General features: G+C 61.9%; 2 protein-coding genes across 4 annotated transcripts; both read right to left on the reverse strand.

Annotated features, from left to right (window-relative positions):
- Nucleotides 1–61: 61 nt before the first annotated feature.
- LOC104015706 (PHD finger protein 13-like) lies at nt 62–4,975 on the reverse strand. 2 transcript variants are annotated; one of them, XM_087738969.1, is made up of 5 exons: nt 4,729–4,975; nt 3,258–3,350; nt 2,473–3,088; nt 2,124–2,159; nt 62–2,014 (listed from the first exon to the last, which is right to left on the reverse strand). In XM_087738969.1, exons 1-5 carry the CDS (start codon nt 4,864–4,866, stop codon nt 1,788–1,790), a joined length of 1,110 nt encoding a protein of 369 aa, XP_087595095.1. In that variant the 5' UTR covers nt 4,867–4,975; the 3' UTR covers nt 62–1,787. The 2 variants fall into 2 exon arrangements, with proteins under 2 accessions (XP_087595095.1, XP_087595096.1); XM_087738970.1 differs by having other exon boundaries at nt 2,124–2,162; nt 4,729–4,887.
- A 460-nt stretch (nt 4,976–5,435) lies between these two features.
- ABCF3 (ATP binding cassette subfamily F member 3) lies at nt 5,436–17,201 on the reverse strand. 2 transcript variants are annotated; one of them, XM_087738963.1, is made up of 21 exons: nt 17,030–17,201; nt 16,659–16,806; nt 16,473–16,552; nt 16,136–16,191; nt 14,235–14,332; nt 13,996–14,118; nt 13,454–13,720; nt 12,681–12,761; nt 12,091–12,150; nt 11,689–11,745; nt 11,459–11,481; nt 10,740–10,795; nt 10,403–10,603; nt 10,156–10,232; nt 9,880–9,924; nt 9,413–9,545; nt 8,701–8,789; nt 8,404–8,495; nt 7,663–7,795; nt 7,198–7,285; nt 5,436–6,373 (listed from the first exon to the last, which is right to left on the reverse strand). In XM_087738963.1, exons 1-21 carry the CDS (start codon nt 17,100–17,102, stop codon nt 6,215–6,217), a joined length of 2,139 nt encoding a protein of 712 aa, XP_087595089.1. In that variant the 5' UTR covers nt 17,103–17,201; the 3' UTR covers nt 5,436–6,214. The 2 variants fall into 2 exon arrangements, with proteins under 2 accessions (XP_087595089.1, XP_087595088.1); XM_087738962.1 differs by having other exon boundaries at nt 16,659–16,851.
- Between the last annotated feature and the right edge of the window lie 474 nt (nt 17,202–17,675).

The following is a 17,675-nucleotide window of genomic DNA, read 5'->3' on the forward strand; positions in this document are numbered from 1 at the left end:
CACTCGGGTCCCAGAGGGACGTGAGACCCAAAGCCACTGAACTATGCCAAAGCCACCACCGTTATGGCAAAAGTACTTTATTATATACATAAGACTCCAGCCACACTCCACAGGGCAAGGACCAGAATTTGCTATTTTACATATCAATACAAAGTAACTATAAAAACATAAAGCACTTTTGGGGCCCAGGCTTTCCACAGGAGGAGAGAGGCACAGGGACGAGCCTGGGGGCTGCTGAGTGACAGGGGGCTGCCCCACACCCTCCCCCAGCTGTGGTCCCACAGTAACCAGATGTGCAAGTAGGAAAGAACCCAGTTAAGAAATATAGCCATGGGGACTGGCACGTGGGGGCTGTCCCACTCCCCGCGGTGGGCAGCGGCACGCCGGGGGCTGAGCCGAGTGTCACCAGGACAGGAGCAGGGTTCGCTTCCCCCAGGGAAAGTGCAGAAGGCACATGGGCCAGGCTCTTTGGAGGGGCTGTGAGGAAGAGGTGGGGCCCCAGGAGATCACACACGCGCGACAAGGAGAGGGGAAAAGCCTTCCACTGCCGAACTTAACCGGGGGCCTGGAGAAGGCGTGTCTCTGGAGCAGCGGTTGCATAGCAGAAGGGGCTCTGGGCCCACTTGTGACAAGTCATTAGGTTTTACTCTATATGTCCAGAAAAAAAAAACCAAACAAACCAACTTCTGTCATGGAGGGAGTGCTGGGAAGGCAGGCCCTCCCAGCTCCAGGCTCCATCTGAGCTCAGGACTCAGCATCCAGCTGGTCTTGAAGCAGATGCTCCACCAGACAGCCCTGCAGGCAGGAGATGGCCACAGGGTACAAACTTCAGTTGTTTTAAACTGGAAAACATGGAAAGCTAACTAGGGCACTCTCCTGCTCCCCTTCCAAAGGGCTTCCAGCCCTGCCACAGCCAGCTCCGAGGATAACTGCTCAGTCTCCTACCAGGAATCCCACCCCCCTTTCACACAGCAGACTTCAGTGCAACTGGAGAAAGTGAACCAAGGAGGGCTGCTCAGCAAGAGCAGCCTGTGTAATCGTCTACCAGAGGATGCCTTTGCTGCTCCTGACCCAACAGGCCTATCCTGGGGACACGGGCACAGCAAACGAAACCGGGAGCACCATGGGCCAGGGGAAGGACCTCCCCTGTGCAGCCTACAAGGCTGATGAGCCAGAGATGGACGGCTCTACCAATACCCCCAAGACGCAGACCCCAGTCTGCTTTGGGCGCCAGCAGGACCGATGTCCCTTCCCCTCCCGCCCTGGAGGGCGGCACACTGTGGAGGGAGCTCGCCTGGGCTGGCCCTACTTGCTGGAGGAGAATTTGGGTCACCAGGGCTTTGCCATCACAGCCCACCCGCAGGTCTGAGGCAAGGAAAGGAAAACGGTGAGGAAAAAGGAGGAAGGGGAATCACATCTTAGGATAAGTGTAAGCTTCCACCACACCACAGAAAAACTACTTGGACTAGGTTCTCCTCGGCTGCCCTGGGGGAAAGGCACTGAGCCAGCTTTGTGCGAGGACAGAGATGTTTCCAAGTGACCTAGTGCGCGGCTGGACCATCCTCCTCTCCCCCCCACACCTCTGGGGTAACCGAGCTCTGTGGCCAACGCGATCCCCAGGGAGGGCACGCGTGGCAGCTTCCCGGAGTCAGAAGTGGAAGGGGGACAGTCCAGCCCCACGGCCCAGCCCCTCCCCTGCCATTACTGTGCATTGATTGTCTAGCCAAACTGGGCTACAGTCTTCAGTTTAAAAAGGGGACGCCCGGCCTCCCTGCTCTGGAGGAGCTTCAGTCACAGAAGCGCTTGCGGGGCACCGTCCGAGCTCGGTTCGAGCGGCGAATCTCCTGCTTGGCATCGCGGCATCGCTGGCAGATGAAAACCTCAGGCACGTTGGATTTGCGGATCTTGGCACAAGAGAGGTGGATCCAGGTAGCGCATTCGTTACATTCGATCATGGGCCTCCCTGCGAAGGGCTTCAGGCAGAAGCAGGTGATCAGATCCCAGGCATCGTCGTCTGGCCAGGGAGAGAGACACCGGTCAGAAACCACCTTACCAGCTGCAGGTCTGGCTGTGGCCAGACTAGCCAGTTCCCCCGGTGTTCAATGGGAGAGTCCCCCACTCACCTTCCGCTTTGGTGTTGGGAGCTGCTGCGAATTCAACTGCTGAAGTTGAAAAAGGAGGGGGGGGAAAAAAAGAGAGAAAAAAAACAAAGACCCGATGAGCAAGGTGCCCTTATGCCCCACATCAGACACGTTTCAGGTCTGTACGGCTCGCTCTGCAGAACAGAGCCAGCTCCCTGCCCTCTGCTCTTCAGTCCTCCCAGGTCCCCAAGGGACTCCCCTTGCTGGGAGAGGCTTGGGCCATCGACAAGCCTGCCCTGCAGCCAGCAAGGGTGGCTCAGGCCGAGGGAGGGACAATATTGGGCACTGGCCGCAGCACAACGGGGCCCTCTGTGCTCCCTCGGACACTCACCGCTAAGCTGGGAGCTCCCTCTGCTTGCATCTTCCCCTTCGCTTTGGTCCAAGGTACTACAAGAACTGGGGCTTTTCCTCCCTCCAGAGCAGGGGTCGTGCTCCTTTAGCTGAGGATCATCTCCCGCTGGCTTCTCGGTCCCCTGCGCTCCGTGCATCCAGTCCTTCTCCTCCTTCATCAGCTCCTCCAGGAGGGAGTTGGGCTGGGGATCCCCAGCCGGGTTGGGGGCAGGCTCCAAGAGCTGCTCTTTCACGGGAGGCACCTGTCCCTCCAGCACAGCCAGCTCCTTCACCCCGTCCTGCTCTGCCCCAAAGCCCTTCCCAGCGCCCAGCGGCACCCTCTTCTCCACCTCCTGCTCCAAAATGAGTTTCTTTGCTGGTGGTTTCTTCCGTTTGGTTTGCTGGGGCCGGACATCGTAGAAGCCGGTGGGGAAGGCAGGGCAGCTCACGAGCAAGCTGTTGTCCACAGCCCCCCTGGCCACGGCATTCCTGCTCCTCCCGTCGTCCGTCAGGACGTGGCAGTCGGAGGAGTGGGACGAGGCCCAGCTATCGCTGTCCTGAGTGCTCCCCGTGCTGTTCTGGGGACTCATGCTGCCTCCGTGGGTCCAGGGCTCGTTCTGCAAGAGGAGAAGACACAGGACTAGCATGGGAGACCGCAGCGCAGATGTTCAGGGTGAGGAGGAAGGGGCTGGGGATGGAGAATGAATCTCCAGGAGAAGAAGTAGGAGCTGGGTCTGCAACCAGAACCAGTCTTTTGGCAGAGGAACACCCTGCAAGCCCGCTTACCTCTTCAGGGTAGGGGATGTAGCCTGCGTAGGCCAAAACGAAGGTGCAGAACTGGTTGAAGTCCTCCACGGTTCTCTGTCGTTTCTGCAACGGCTGCAACAAACATCACGTGTCAATTAAACTCCCCAGATACTCCTACCTGAGCCGAGGATCACGACCGACCCCGGCAGGCGGCCCTGGACCGCCAGGCACTTATACGAGCACGTAATATTTAGGTCGCCCTAACACCCATCCTTCCCGTAACCCATCTGCATCATCTGGCTCGACAGATGCAGCCCTTAAAACCCAGATCACAGAGAGGGGACACACGATGAAGACACGATGGGACACCCAGAAAGCCCAGCAGCCGCCCGGCAGAGCCTGAGTCAGAGGCTCGGGAGTCCTGGTACCGGGGACGTCCGTCCGTCCGCCCCCCCACCCACAGCCGGCTGACTCAAGCCCCGAGGGAGAAGGCGCCGGGGCTGGGAGGGCGCCCGGCGATGTGGGGGTCAGATAGAAGAGCCCGGCGCCGCTGGGGACAGGGTCCCGGGGACCCACGGCCCGGCGGGGCGGGAGTGCCGAGAGCCCACGGCAGAGCCGGGGGCGGAGGAGCAGGACCCCCGCCAGCTCCGGGGACCGAGGGCAGAGCCCGGGGCCGGGCGGCACGGCTCCCCCCGCGGGAAGGCGGCCGCGGCCCGGCGGGGAGGGGAAGGGGCGGCCCCCCTGCCGCCGCCGCCCGTCCCCGCGCCGGGCACCTGATGGCTCCCAAGATGGCGCCGCGCTCCCGGTCCTGCCCCGACCGGCCGCCGGGGGGGGGGGGGGGGCGACCCCACCCCCGCCCACGGACACGGACACCCCCTGTACGAGCGGCACCCGCCCCGGGAACCCCCCACCCTCAGCACCCCCGCAACCGGCACACAACAACCCCCCCCCGTTCACACGGACACGGACACCCCCGCAGCCCCCAGCCCCGGGCCCGCCCCGGCACAGCCCGGCCACGCAGGTCCCCGGCCGCCCCGCCGCCCCCCCCACGGACCCCGCGTGTCCGCGGCCCCCCACCCCCGCACAGGCACACACACGCGCGCCCGGGGCACCATCCCCCGCCCGCGCCCACGGCCGCCCCCCGGGGGCTCCTTGCACGCACACACACACACACACGCACACACACAGAGCCCCCTCCCCCCCCGTGCACACACACCGAGCCGCCCCCCCACGCACAAAACCTACCCCCCCCCAAGCCCCCCTCGGGCACAACCCCCCCCCCGCACAGAGCCCCCTCCCGCAGAGCCCTCCTCGGCAAACGCCCCCCCGCACACACACAACTGCCCCGGCGTAAAAACACGCGACCCCCCCCCCGCACACTCACACACACGCGCACACGACCCCCCCCGCCCCTTCCCCCGCATCCCGGGGCGGCACCGCACCCCCGGGGCACGGCACGGCACGGCGCGGCGCGGCCCCCCCTCCGGTCCCCGCACACCGCCCCGCTCACCTCCTCGGGCACGGGGGACCCGGGGCTGGGCACGGGGCTGCTCCCCGCCGAGCGCGGCCCGCCGCGGGGGAACGACGGTCCTCCGGGGGCGGCGGCGGCCCCGCGCCCCTCACCTGCCGCCTCCCCGCCGGCGCTCATGCCGCCCGCCCTGCCCGGCCCGGCCCTGCCCGCTGCGGCGCGGTGGGTGCCCGCCGCCGGTCGGAGCGAGGCTCGAACGCCGCCCCGGCCGCAGGGGCGGGACCACCTGGTGGCGGGGAAGGCGGGGGCGGGGCCTGGCGGGGGGGCCGCCTCTACCGGCGGCGGGGCTGGGGCGGGGGGTGCCCCGGTGCCCCGCCGAGCCTCCCCCCCCGCCCCGCCCGGGGCCCCGCAGGGTCCCTGCGCCCCCCCGCCCCGGGCTGCCGGGGCCCCCCGCTCCGCGCCCTCCTCCCTCCCTCCATCGGCCCCGGTTTCTTGCAGCCCCCAAACCACAACCGGATCCAGGCACCCAACGCCGGCCTCGCCCCTCCTCCGTGCCGCCCCCCGAGGTGGCCCGCGGCCCCTAGGAGCCCGGTGGGCCACAGGCACAGCCCCCCCGGGTGCCAGCCTCCCCCCGCCGCAGGGGAGCCATTTCCCATCCGGAAAGCATCTCCCCCCCCCCCCGCCCCCAGCAGCCTTGCTCCGCGCCCCCCAAATTCCAGCCCCGCAGCCCCTCAAGGAAAGGCGAGCGCTGCACCCACTGCGTCCTGGGTTTATTTACACTGCGACCTCGGTGCAGGCGGGCGGGGAGGGGTGACCCCCCCGGGCAGCCCCCCCCAGGGCCGGTTGGAAGGGAAAGGAAAGGCAGGCAGCGAGGCAGGGAAAGGAGCAGGGAGCGAGGCCCGGGCAAAGCCGGGCTCTGGCTCCCCCAGCACTGCGAGCGCAAGCCCCTGGGGAGGACAGAGCGAGTGAGCCCCCGTTTGCAGGGGCTGGGGGAAGAGGCAAGGGGTCACTTTTAGCAGCAAAGGCCTCGTTTCCCTCCAGGGCGGCACAGGGGACGGTGGCATGTGATGGAACCTGACTAGTGTTCGGCCAGCTAAACACACACAAGAAAAAAAAAAAAGAAAGAAAGAAAAAGGCAGAGGGGGAAGCAAAGAAACATGGAGAACAGCTCTTCTCCTGCCCTCCAGAGCACGGAGTTAAACTGGGGGGGTCGGGACACGACACCTCCTTCCCTCCTCTCGGCAGAGCAGCAGCTCCAGGCACAGCCTTTCCAGCGTGCCCAGCGCCAGGCACGGCCCCGGCCGCCGGCAGAGCCCCCGGCCACACGCAGCACCGGGCTCCTGCTCCCTCGCTGTCCTTGCGCCCGGCCCTGGGAGGGGAGAGCAGTTCAGGTGGCAGTTTGATGGCATGGCTGACGGTCCATGCGGGCAGTAGCGTCCTCGGCGCTCTGCCAGGCACAGTTGGGATGGATGCCGAGGAGGCTGAGCTTGGCGCTCCAGCCCCCAGCGCAGTCCGGCTCCCGCCTCCCTTATAGGAAACCCTCCTTCCGGAACTGCTCCTTCAGGATGTCTCTGTACTGGTCGAAGCCGCCCTCGATGCGGGTCACGGTGGCATTCTCACACACCCACAGCTCCTGACACACCAGGCGGATGAAGCGCTCGTCGTGGGACACCAGAATTACACCACCCTGCCAACACACAGAGGGGGGGGAAAAAGGGAACTTAGTGGAGCGCAACCCAGGGCCCAGCACTGGTGGCACGGACATCCTGCGCCCCTGTCCAGCCTGTGCCCAGGACTTTGGGTTTCCATCCGCTCCAGGGAAAACTCAACAGTGCTTCACCAGCAGGGACCTAATCCCAGCCTTTCCTTCCTTCGAGGGGACAGACAGGTGACATAGGGAGGAGGCATGTGCAGCAGTAACGTATTTAGCATCCCCCCCGTAAGGCAAGCGCGGGGTTTGTTACTGGCTCTCCAGGTCTCTGACAACTGCAAGGATGGAGATTCCAGGTGGAGTCAATGGAGTCCCAAGTGGCTGGACCAGGCCCTGAGCAACCTCAATTAAGCTTTTCTTTCACAGGAAAACTGCCCCAACCAGAGCAACTATAAAACAGTGAGAGCCAGGTTGATCGCAGTGCTATCTGGAGGCTGAGGCTTTGGAGATCAGCCATAAATTGTGCCTAAGGAAGAGCCGAGAGGCCCCAAGGCAGGGCTGAGCGCCGCATGCGGCACACGAGAAGTCACAGAGTATAGGTGACAGGCCAAGATGGGGGACAAGGTGCTCTCTGGTCTGCTGTTGCCTCTCTCAGCCACCCCTAGCCAAAGCTGGCAAGTGAAACAAACCCCCAGGATGGACGGCTAAGGCAGAAATGCGACTGACCCTTCCCAACATCTGTCCTGGACTCGAAGCCACCACTGGTATTCCACTGTCCGCCTCAGGCTGAGATACCAAGTAACCCGAGCTGGAGGCTGCAGGGAGCGTTAGAAAAACAGATCTCACCGAGGGAGCCTTACCCGGAACTTATTCAGTGCCTTTGCCAGCGCCTCAATGGTCTCCATGTCCAGGTGATTTGTCGGCTCATCCAAGATGTAGAAGTTTGGACTGGAAGAGAAGATGGCTGTGAGCATGCACTGGAACAGGCCCGGGCCGGGTCTGCACCCCTTCGCGCAGCAGGGACCTCCGCCAGGCTGCTGCGTTAGCCATGAAAAGCCGCAACCACCGGCATTTGCATGGCCAAGATGGGCATTGCCCAGCTCCAGGAACACCTCTTATCCCTGCGAGCCCAAAGCAGCAGGAGAAAGCCACCTGCCTGCTTCCACACAGTCCCCCCAGGGTGACAACCTCCCTCCCCGCAAAAGTCCCAAGGATGAGGCTTCCATGGGGCAGTGGGAAGTCCCTGGATACCCACCTTCCTCCCGGTGAAGCAGGCTCCAGGGATGGAGCCATGCAAAAATTAACAGCATCTGGGAGAAAATTACCAGGACATAGTCATCTGGGCAAAGGCCACGCGACTCTTCTGACCTCCAGACAGGCTGGCCACGGGACGCACAGCCAGCTCCCCCGAGACGCCGTAGCTCCCCAGCTGATGCCGGTACTCCTCCTCCGTTTTCCCTGCAGGAGCGTGTCACAACACAGCTATGGCACGCCCGGCGTGACACAGGGCCCTCGGTGCCGTGAGCTCGGTGGGCGCCGCGGCCGGGCAGCCTGTGCCAGACCAGTGCGGCGGGGAAGGAATTCAGCAGCCGCTTCCAGGCAATTCCCCCCCAAACAGGGGGTTTGCGGGGAAAACCTGACTGAGACAATCAGGACAGGGGCTGCAGGGCTGGTGACTGACTCCAAGTGACGCTGCCCCCAACTCCCGGTCACCGCGCCACATCGTATTAAGTGCAGAAGGGAGCGGGAGGTTTTGGCAGCTGGGATAAGGGGGAGCTGGCGCTCGTTCTGTGCCCAGCAGGAAAATGGGTCATCTGCCCCCAAAACCCGGCCACGGCCCGGAGCACTGCAGACTGGAGGCTGCCCCTGCGCAACCAGCTCAGCTTCTCGAGGCTGGTGTCCCGAACCTGTGCTGGATGTGGGGAGTCAACCCAGAGCAGGCGGTGTCCCTTAGGCACTGACGTGACAGAGTCTGGGGCCCAGGGCCACAGAACAAATCAATGCCGCTCCGTGCATGGCAAAGGAGACCTCGATGGCCTAGATCTCCTGGAATCTCCAGAACTCACCTGGGAACTTTCTTGCCAGCAACTCTACAGCACTGATGTTTAAGTCCAGTTGATCCACATGGTGCTGGCTGAAATAACCGATCTTTAGGTTTCTGCAGAATGAGAAGACAGACTGGGAGCTGGTACCAGGCCCTGCAACCACCGCACTCGCAGCTGCAGCTACAGAAGGGGGGGGGCATACGCGTGGGTGTGCAGGACCCATCCCCGTCACTCGGGCAGCCATCACTCCACAGCACAGCCCAGAAGCCCTCCAGCTGCGCCATTCCTCCCAGTCCCCCAGCCCTTCCTACCAGGTACCTGTGAGCATGTCTGATCCCTCTGACTGGTGCCAGCTCCCCCATTAAGATCTTTAGCATGGTCGACTTGCCAGCTCCGTTTTCCCCAACCTAGAGAAGCAGCAGCAGCATTGGAGAACATGAAACCCATGAAGGTACTTCAGAGAGGGGGGGCAGCGATCAGGGAATTTCAGCTCTCTTGGATGATCGCACAGCAGAAAGGGGCAGGATGAGAGTCTAACCAGTGACTCCGGCTACCTGGAAGCTGCATTTCTATCACTGACGAGCAGCGCAGGCAGCAGCGCTAGAAGATGTTCCCTCCCCAACCCTCCAGCCTAAGGATTACCCGGTCCCAGCCTCATTTGCAAGCACAGAGCATCTCTCTGCTGCCCCATCCAATGCAGCAGGAGCCCCCACTACATGCTGCTGTTGTCAGCTAACAGGGAGTTACAGAGAAGGTGGACCCAGACTCTTCTCAGAGGTGCCGGGCAACAGGCACAAGCCACAAATTCTAACTGGTATTAGGAAAAACGTTCCAATGTTCCTCAAAATGAGGATGATCAAATGCTGCAATAGGACCTAGTGGAATGGGAGAAATAGTCCTCCCTGGAGATATCTAGAATTCAACTGGACTAGGACCTGAGCAACCTGACCTAACATCAAAGCTGGCCCTGCTCTGAGCAGGGACCTCCCAGGGTCCCTGGTAGCCACCGTTATTCTGCAATCCCACATACCACACAGATGCGGGACTCCAGGTCAGCAGAGACAGAGAGGGAATGAAAGATGTAGTGATTTGGGTCGTAATAGAAGTCTACTTCGTCTAGCTGCAGGATTGGAGGGGAGAACTTCTCAAAGCCATCAGGGAACCTGGGAAGGCAGGAAGAGGTGAGAGATGGCCAGGAACTTCAGAGACCCTGCTCCCAGCCCCCCAGGACAACTTCTGCAACCCCCTGGGTGGCAAGGAGGGCTCCCTACCATGCAAGGTCTCTGGGAAGGATGGTTACAAGAAGGGGACACGGATCTGCAGCCTTGGCCCCAGGAGGGAACTGAGCCTGAACATGGGGGCCTGCCTGGGCTCCCTGACAGAGTAAGGCTGGCCCGCAGGAAGAGGTGGTTGTCCCAGCCAGGACAGGACCCAGGAGGAGCTCATGTCAGAAAGGGAACCAGGCGCCCTCCAAGCAAGGGCTCAGGGGACACTTACTTCATGATCACCTCAGACTCCTTGTCCACAGGTTTCAGCTCTGGCCTGCAAGGAGAGGAGACACATAACCAAGGTGCCTGGCACTGGGGGGTCTGTTCTCACACCAGAAGGTGTCAGCTCTGGGATGCTTCATCCCAGCCAAAGCCTCTGGACCAGGGACAGAGCACCCAAACCCCAAACCACCCCCGTATCCCCCAGGCACTCTGGGAATCTCTGTTTCTTCCTATGAGCACTGTCCCCTCCCCACCTCCAGAGAAAAGCAGGACAGGCACTCACAGCTTTTCCAACAGCTTGAGCTTGCTCTGCACTTGAGATGCTCGGTTGGCGTTGTAGCGAAAGCGGTCAATGAAAACCTACAAGAGAGGAAAGCATCAGAGTGCCCCAGGTCCCCTTCAGCTCCAGTCACCCCGCTCTGCTGCCAAACCTCCTGCAACAACAGAGCCACATCCATGGGTCTAGAAGCATGGAGAAAGGAATGAGGCTGGGAGAAGAGTGTCCCAGCACTACTGGCTTCACCCAGTACCTGGATGTGCTCGCGGTACTGCTGCTGGGCTTCGTACTCTCGTTGCTGGTTCTTCAGCCGCTCCTCCTTGATCTTCATGAAGTTCTCAAAGTCCCCGCGGTATGTGTCCAGCCGCTGCGAGTGCAGGTGGATGATGTCCGTGGCCACCGCGTTCAGGAAGTTCCTGTCGTGGGACACCACGAGGATGGTCGACTGCCAGGTCTGGAGAAGACAGCAAGAGGGAGGCCTGAGCATCATCAAGCCAGGGCGCAGGGCTTGGTCCCACCACCCAGCAAGGTGAGACACCATCCTGGAGGACGTCTCCATCCCTCACCCTCACTCTGTCCCGCCACCCTACCTGTAGGTAGGTCTCGAGCCACAAAATGGCCCTCACATCCAGCATGTTCGTTGGCTCTGAGGGAAGGGAAAGAGACACTGAGGTCAGGAGGGATGAGAACGGCTGGATTACGCTTTTTTACCCAGGAAAGGCTAGTGATCAGCGTGGTGGAGGAAGACACCCTGGGTGGGGACCTGCCCCCACAGCTCAGGGGACTCACATGCATGGGGTGTGCTGAGGGGGGTGGGCACGGGGCCGAGGCTCAGCCAGGGACGCTCCCCCTACTCCATACCGGTACCTGGACCCTGGTGCCCAGCAGCAGCGCCTTGCCCAGACCCCCCACCCAAGGTGGGCACCTCCCCAGGGAACCAGCCCGGTGCCAGGGTCACCCCCTGCGGCGAAGGGACTCCCCCCGGAGTGTGCTGGCAGCCAGAGCTCACCACGGGGACAGGCCAGGGAAAGGGACTGCTTGGGGCACGACGACGCGCAGACCACCCGGCTGGGACGCGGGGCAGAGCTCTGCTGAGCGCAGTGAAAGCGGCCGCCCAAGCAGACTTCCCTGCGCCGCCGCCAGCTCTGCCCTCCGTGCCAGGGGAGCACTGACAGCCCTGTCAGCGCCGGCCCTGTCACGCAGGGCTATTTTGAGCAGGCAGCTAAAGGCCAGGGCACGTTCCCAACCCCAGCAAGGGCACAGGCAGGCCCAGTGGTGGTGTCGGAGGGGACTCGCAGTATCGACTTACCATCCAGCAGAAGGAGATCTGGCCTAGGAAAAACAAGACATGGGCATCAGAAGCAAAAAGAGCACAGGGTCAGTGCAGAGCGCATTTCACCACACATACAGAGCTGTGATGCCTCCAACGCTCCCCAGCCCGAGAGCCTGAGTCGAGAGGACCCCAAGGCAGCACCCCTGCACCTCACAGCGTGGACAGCAAGAAGGGTTAACCCATGGCATGAAGGCCTGGATACCAACCTGGCAAAAAGGGCTCTGGCTAAGGCCAGTCTCATCCTCCAGCCTCCAGAAAACTCTCTGAGGAGAGAAGAGGTTGCAGAGAAGGGTTACTGTTTAACGCAAAACAACTCTGTGTTTGCCCACCTGCCAGGCTCCATGCTCCCCCACCGCCCTTTTGGCTCTGCTGTCACCCAGAGACGGCGCGTCCCTGCAGAGATCTCGGGTGCAGCACAAGATCTGTCGCCCGGCAGGCAGGGGCTTGGCACCCCCAAGGCAGGAGACCACATTGGACGGTCAGGAATAGACCCTCACTCTCCCACAGGGCTCCCCTCCCTTACAGCCACAGCAGTGCCTGGGGGCTCGCTAGCAGCAGCCTCTCCCCACACCCGTTTCTGTCTCGATGCCCAGAACCTGGAGACTTACTTGGTTGCCTGTTGTTGCATCTTTGCATTAAAGCCCAGCCCAGCGAGAATGACGGACGCCCTGGGGAAAAGGGGAAAGAACTGGAACCCAGCGACAGCATCCAACGGCAGAGCACAGTCTGAGGTCTCAGACCCACAGTCACCGTCGGGACTCTGCTGCATGGTTTAAGGGCATTCTGGTGCCGGAAAACTTCCCTGCGTGCCTAAGAGCAGCTCTTGGCTGGGAAATGCAGCCCAGCAAGGCGCAGCATCCACATGAAGCCCCAGGAGATTCACAAGAAGCTTTCAGCTCTTCGGCCAGGAAGAGAGTCACTACCACCAACATCCCATAAACATTCCCCAGACACCAGGAACCTGGGGAGGTCCGAGAGGAGCAGCAGCAACAATGCAAGCCATTTGGGGGAAAAAAAAAAAAATCCCTCCAGCTTCAGGGGAAGATCGAGTACTCCTAACCCAGCAGAGCTGTGACAGAAGAAGAGCAGTAGCGAGAGGCCCCTGTCCCCACATGCTGGATCCCAGGGCCACAGCATCACCCTTCCATACCCCACGCCCCAAACCACTGCCCATGCAGCGCCCACAGGGCTGTCTCACCTCGCTGGGGCCTTGTCTGCCTCAATCTCCTCCAGTTTTGCGTAGATCTCCGATAGCCTGGCACCTTCTGTCCCTTCTCCCCTGGGTCAGGACAAAGAGGAGTGTGTGGGACCGGCGGGAGTCAGGGTTTGAGTGTTGGGGGAGGGTAGAATCATAGAATCATAGAATCGTTAAGGTTGGAAAAGACCCTTAAGATCATCGAGTCCAACCATTAACCTAGCACTGCCAAGTCACCACTAAACCATGTCCCTAAGCACGACGTCTACCCATCTTTTAAATACCTCCAGGGATGGGGACTCAACCACTTCCCTGGGCAGCCTGTTCCAATGCTTGACCACCCTTTCGGTGAAGAAGTTTTTCCTAATATCCAACCTAAACCTCCCCTGGTGCAGCTTGAGGCCGTTTCCTCTCATCCTATGGCTTGTTACTGGGGAGAAGAGACCGACCCCCACCTCGCTACAGCCTCCTTTCAGGCAGTTGCAGAGAGCAATAAGGTCTCCCCTCAGCCTCCTCTTCTCCAGACTAAACAACCCCAGCTCCCTCAGCCGCTCCTCATAAGACTTGTGCTCAAGACCTTTCACCAACTTCATTGCCCTTCTCTGGACACGCTCTAGGACCTCGATATAAGGGTGTGATCTCCCCAAGCAGGACTAGGGTGGGCAAGACGCAGCCCAGCCCTGCTGGAGCCCTCCGTTTGAAGGGAGAGACCTCAGAATAAGACCTCGCAGTCAAGAAGCCATAGAAGGGCTGAAAACCCAGTGGCAACATCTCACCTGCCGGCATTAATTTTAGCCGTCACATCCCTCTCCTCCCGCAGCAGACTCTCACGCATGGTGTCGCACTCCAGCACACTCTGCAGCGCCGGCGTCTCGTCCCCCGCCACCTCCTGCTCCACGTGGAGGATGCTGATGTGCGAGGGGATGCGCAGGCTCCGGCTGGCGATCATCTTCAGTAGCGTGGTCTTCCCCAGCCCGTTCCTGCCCACCAGCCCGTAGCGCCGTCCAAACGCCAGGTTCAGGTCTGCTCCTGCCAGTAGGACACTGAAGCAAGAGAACGGGCAGGTACCTGGTCAGACCGCCCCATGGGGAGGGAGATAACTGGCAGCCACCTGCCCCCAGCATATTTCCGGCTGTGCTGGGGCCAAGCAACCATCACAGGCTTCTCCTGCCCAAAGTCAAGAGGGTCAGGGGCCCACCTTGCTTTCTGATCCTTCCCACGCCCTCTGTCATTTCCCAACCACTCTCCAATCTGGTCTCAATGACCCACGGTCCAAAACCCCAGCCAGGACCTGTCCCACCTCCCCAGCTGCACTCACCGCTCACCGAAGGACACATCGAAGTTCTCGATGCGCACATCATACGACTTGTTCTTGCCTGATGACTCCATGCGAGTCTCCTTCTTGCTGGCAGCTTGGCTGGCAGATGCCTCCTCGAGGACCCTGCGGGCAGGCAGAAGACAGAGAAGGGGGCTCAACAGGAAAGCTCCGGTACAGCCAGATCCCAGCCACGCGCAGCAGAGCGGGACGGGGATGTTCGAGGCGCCCTCCATACTCACAGAGGACCAGATGACTTCAAGGAATCCCGCTCCATCCTCTTGTCCTGCTTGGCTTTCAGCCTGGCTTCCGCCTTCTCCAGTTTCTTCGCGTTCACCATCTGGGGCACAAAGGAGAGAGTTTAAAGAAGAGAGAACATCTTCAGCAAAAGCCCCAAAAGCCCAACTCCACGAGAAAAGAGATCAATCAACCCCTCACGCCTGGAAGGAAGGGAGGAAGGGCAGGAGGGAGGTAGGACAGGGGAACCAGGACCGATTCAAGCGCATTTTGAGGAAGGTAATCAGGCCAGGAAGTCAATTCAGGAACGAAGTCCTAAATCAACCGCTCATACACAACAGTTTTGCCTCAGCGAGGCAAAGGGTTTGGCTGACCCTAACGTACAGCCAGTGTCTCTAGTCCCAGGGACCCAGGTCAGCCAAGTCACTTCAACAGCAGCAAACTGCTACCCCGGTGCCTCCTCCGCTACGCCCTACACACACCCTCGTCCGAGACCACCAGGCACGTTAAACTTTAGCCAGTTTGGAACAAAGTCAGCTTACGTGGCAGATCAATCAAGACGGAGACAAAAAGCATTTAATTAAAAACTTGAAGGCAAGAAGGAGCCAAGCGTTTTAACCTGGCCTCTGGTCTTGGCCAGGCTCTCAGCCCACTCCAGCTTATTCCTGCGTCAAGTCAAATACTTGTGGCTGACCAAGAACACGCCTAGATATTTCTAGGCAACTCGGCAGCCACCGGAGCATGTTACAGACCTGCACGCTAGACTGAAGAGCATCTTGTTACTGGAGCTGTGACCCTGTACCTACAGGCAGATTGAGTCACTCTGTAAACTATACCGAGCTCCCTGAATCTCCCGGTAAGACATGTCCTCCAGAACTTGAGAGGCCTCCTGAGACCTTCTCTGAATCGTCTTCAATTTTTCTGAAGATCCTTTCTGAGTTGTGGATGCGAGAGCCAGCGAGCGAACCCAGCAGCAACAACTCCAGTGCCAAAACCAGCAACAGCTGCCAGCTTTCACTTAAGACTCCCATTCAGACACGCGGGGATCGCGTTAGGTCTCAGCCTCCAAGCGAGGGGTTCTCGTCCGCAACGCATTACCCCAGGAAGGCAGGGCTCTGCCAGAGACCAGCCTGGCAGAGAGACTGCCCACCCTGCACAGCCACCGCCGTCTTTGCTTCGCAGATGCACAACCGCACCACACCCATACTCAAACTTCGGCGCATCCGACGCAGAAGGCAAGCCGGGTCGCTCCGGAGCGGCCACGCGTTTGATCGGCAAAGACGTTCCGATTTCCTCCAGGTCACGGAGCGTAACTGCTTCCAAACTTCTCTGCTCCTGATCTTATTTTTCAACCCATGACAACCCACAGCCATTTCTAAAGCTGGGCTTACAACCTCCCCGCAGCAGCTCTCCGGAAAACAGCTGCTCCCTGGTAACTCCTCACCTGTAACATCCAGCACCTAACCGTTAGCCAGGATCGTCTCTCTCACCGAGTATGGCAAGACGTCACCCCGGTACATCCTATTTTCTCAATCAAAGGCCTTGCTGTAGGAGCCAAAAGCCCTCATGAAAGTCAGAGAAGCCATGCTCTGAGCACCGCCGCTGCACCAACCACGCTCTGAAGCTCACTAGGAAGTTATGGCCCAATAGATCTTCTCAAATTAACAAGCCGTTAACTCCTGTTGAGCCTCTTTACCAGACCAAGGTCAAGAGTTTCCCAAATTACAGTGAACCCGACGAGGAGGAGCAGTACCCCCCACAGCGGTGCCCCCAACCAGGACGACTGCCCATCCCGGCTGCTCTCGGAGGGCGAGGTGACTGGAGCAGGGCTGGGCACCTGCACCGCGCGTTAGCCGCTCCCAGCCGGTCCGCCGGCTTACGAACGAGGGCACGGCCCCCCACTTACCGAGGCCTGGCCTCTCTTCAGCAGCAGCCCGGGCAGCAGGTCCACGCTGGCATCCGCTGCAAGAAGAGCGTTGGGTTGGTGAGCACGTGCTCCAGCCAGGCTCCACCGAGCGCTGCCGTAGCGGCTGCCCGTGACCAGGCAGGACTGTCCCCTCTCCGACGGGATGAGGGAACCAAAGGGTGGCTCCTCTCCTTCCACCCCAGCTTGCCCCGTGGGCGGGTGGGGAACCGCTCCCCCGAGGCCACGCTCGATGCCCCGAGCCCGTCCTCGCTGCCGGCGCCCCGACGGCGGGAGAGGAGCTGTGGGGACGGGGGTCTCCGGGGGGGGTGCCACTCACCGTACCCGTCGGTGATCTGGGAGAGCTGGATGGGGGCGTCCAGCAGCACCTGGCTGCAGCGCTGGGCCCGGCCCTCGTCCCTGCGGGAGAGGAGGAGGAGGCAGGTGAGGAGGAGGGGGGCGAGGGGGGTGTGAGGGGGGTGCGAGGGCGAGGGGGGTGTGAGGGGGGTGCGAGGGCGGCCCTTACAGCTGCAGGGTGTTGAAGAGGCGCTGGCAGATCTCCCGGATGGCCCCGTCGTCCTTGGCGTCCTGCGACACCTCCCGCAGCAGCTCCCCCACCGCCTCCACCAGCTCGTCCACCGACTCGAAGTCCGCCCCGCTGCCGTGCAGGATCCCTGCGGGCACACGGCGACGGCGCTGCACTCCCCGCGCTGTCGCGACTGACGACCGCCTGTCGCCATGCGGCCGACAGGTGGCACCCGCCCGTTCCCCCTCCCCCGCCCCTCCCCGGGCCGCCTGTCGCGACTCGGGCGCCGCCGCCTGTCGCGACAGCGGGGAGGTGTCGCGACATGCGGCGGGGCGGGGAGGCCGAGCCGCGGGGAGGCGGGCAGCGCTCACCCGTCACGTAAGCGAAGACCTCGCCGTCCAGGTCGGGGAACTCGCTGCGGAGGATGTCGGCGCACGACGCCATGGCGGAGCCGGAGCCGGAGCGGGGCCCGGCCGCGGTGCGGGCCGGTGCCGCCGCCGCACGGAGCCCGGCACGGCGGCAGAGGCGGAAGGGACGGCGCGGGCGCGGGGGCTGCCGGGAAGGAGGCGGGCGGCCGCCATGAGCGCGGGGGACGCTGGGAAGTGGAGTCCGGGGCGGAGCGCGCGTGCGCGGAGGCCGCTGCCACGTGCAGCCGCCCCACGCCGGGACCGGGCCGGTACCGGTAACCGGTACCGGGGAGGGCAGGGAGAGCGGCCCCCCCCCCCCGGTACCCAGCGGGCGGGGAGGGACCCCCGGCGCTTCTCCGCGGCGCGGGGCCGGGCGGAGCGCAGCCCACCCCCCGCCCCCCCCGAGGGAGGCTTGGGGGGGGGGGGGGGCTTTCCCCCCTCTTTCGAGAAAAGTGAAATAAGAGTTTCGGGGCCTGTTACAGCCGCTGCTTGTACCAGGCCCAGCACCCTCCCGTGCCCCCAGCCTCCAAAAGCCAACTGGAAAGGGAAAACTCCCTCTTTTAAACACTTTTTCCCCAGCAGGAAAAGCCACCAAGGCCCCCTTAGGCCA

Source organism: Nipponia nippon, unplaced genomic scaffold (assembly GCF_047370975.1).
Source record: "Nipponia nippon isolate SJK-2023a ecotype South Korea unplaced genomic scaffold, ASM4737097v1 scaffold_7, whole genome shotgun sequence".
Classification (NCBI taxonomy): Eukaryota; Metazoa; Chordata; class Aves; order Pelecaniformes; family Threskiornithidae; genus Nipponia; species Nipponia nippon.

Coding starts and splice junctions, on each gene's coding strand:
- LOC104015706 (XM_087738970.1), bottom strand. CDS start 4,866: ATGAGCGCCGGCGGGGAGGCGGCAGGTGAGGGGCGCGGGGCCGCCGCC. Junction 3,089..3,257: donor ACATCCCCTACCCTGAAGAG/GTAAGCGGGCTT, acceptor CTCCTCTTGCAG/AACGAGCCCTGGACCCACGG. Junction 2,015..2,123: donor TCCCAACACCAAAGCGGAAG/GTGAGTGGGGGA, acceptor CTCCCTGGCCAG/ACGACGATGCCTGGGATCTG.
- ABCF3 (XM_087738962.1), bottom strand. CDS start 17,102: ATGGCGTCGTGCGCCGACATCCTCCGCAGCGAGTTCCCCGACCTGGAC. Junction 8,790..9,412: donor TGGAGTCCCGCATCTGTGTG/GTATGTGGGATT, acceptor CTGCTTCTCTAG/GTTGGGGAAAACGGAGCTGG. Junction 7,796..8,403: donor GCTGGCAAGAAAGTTCCCAG/GTGAGTTCTGGA, acceptor ACGCTCCTGCAG/GGAAAACGGAGGAGGAGTAC.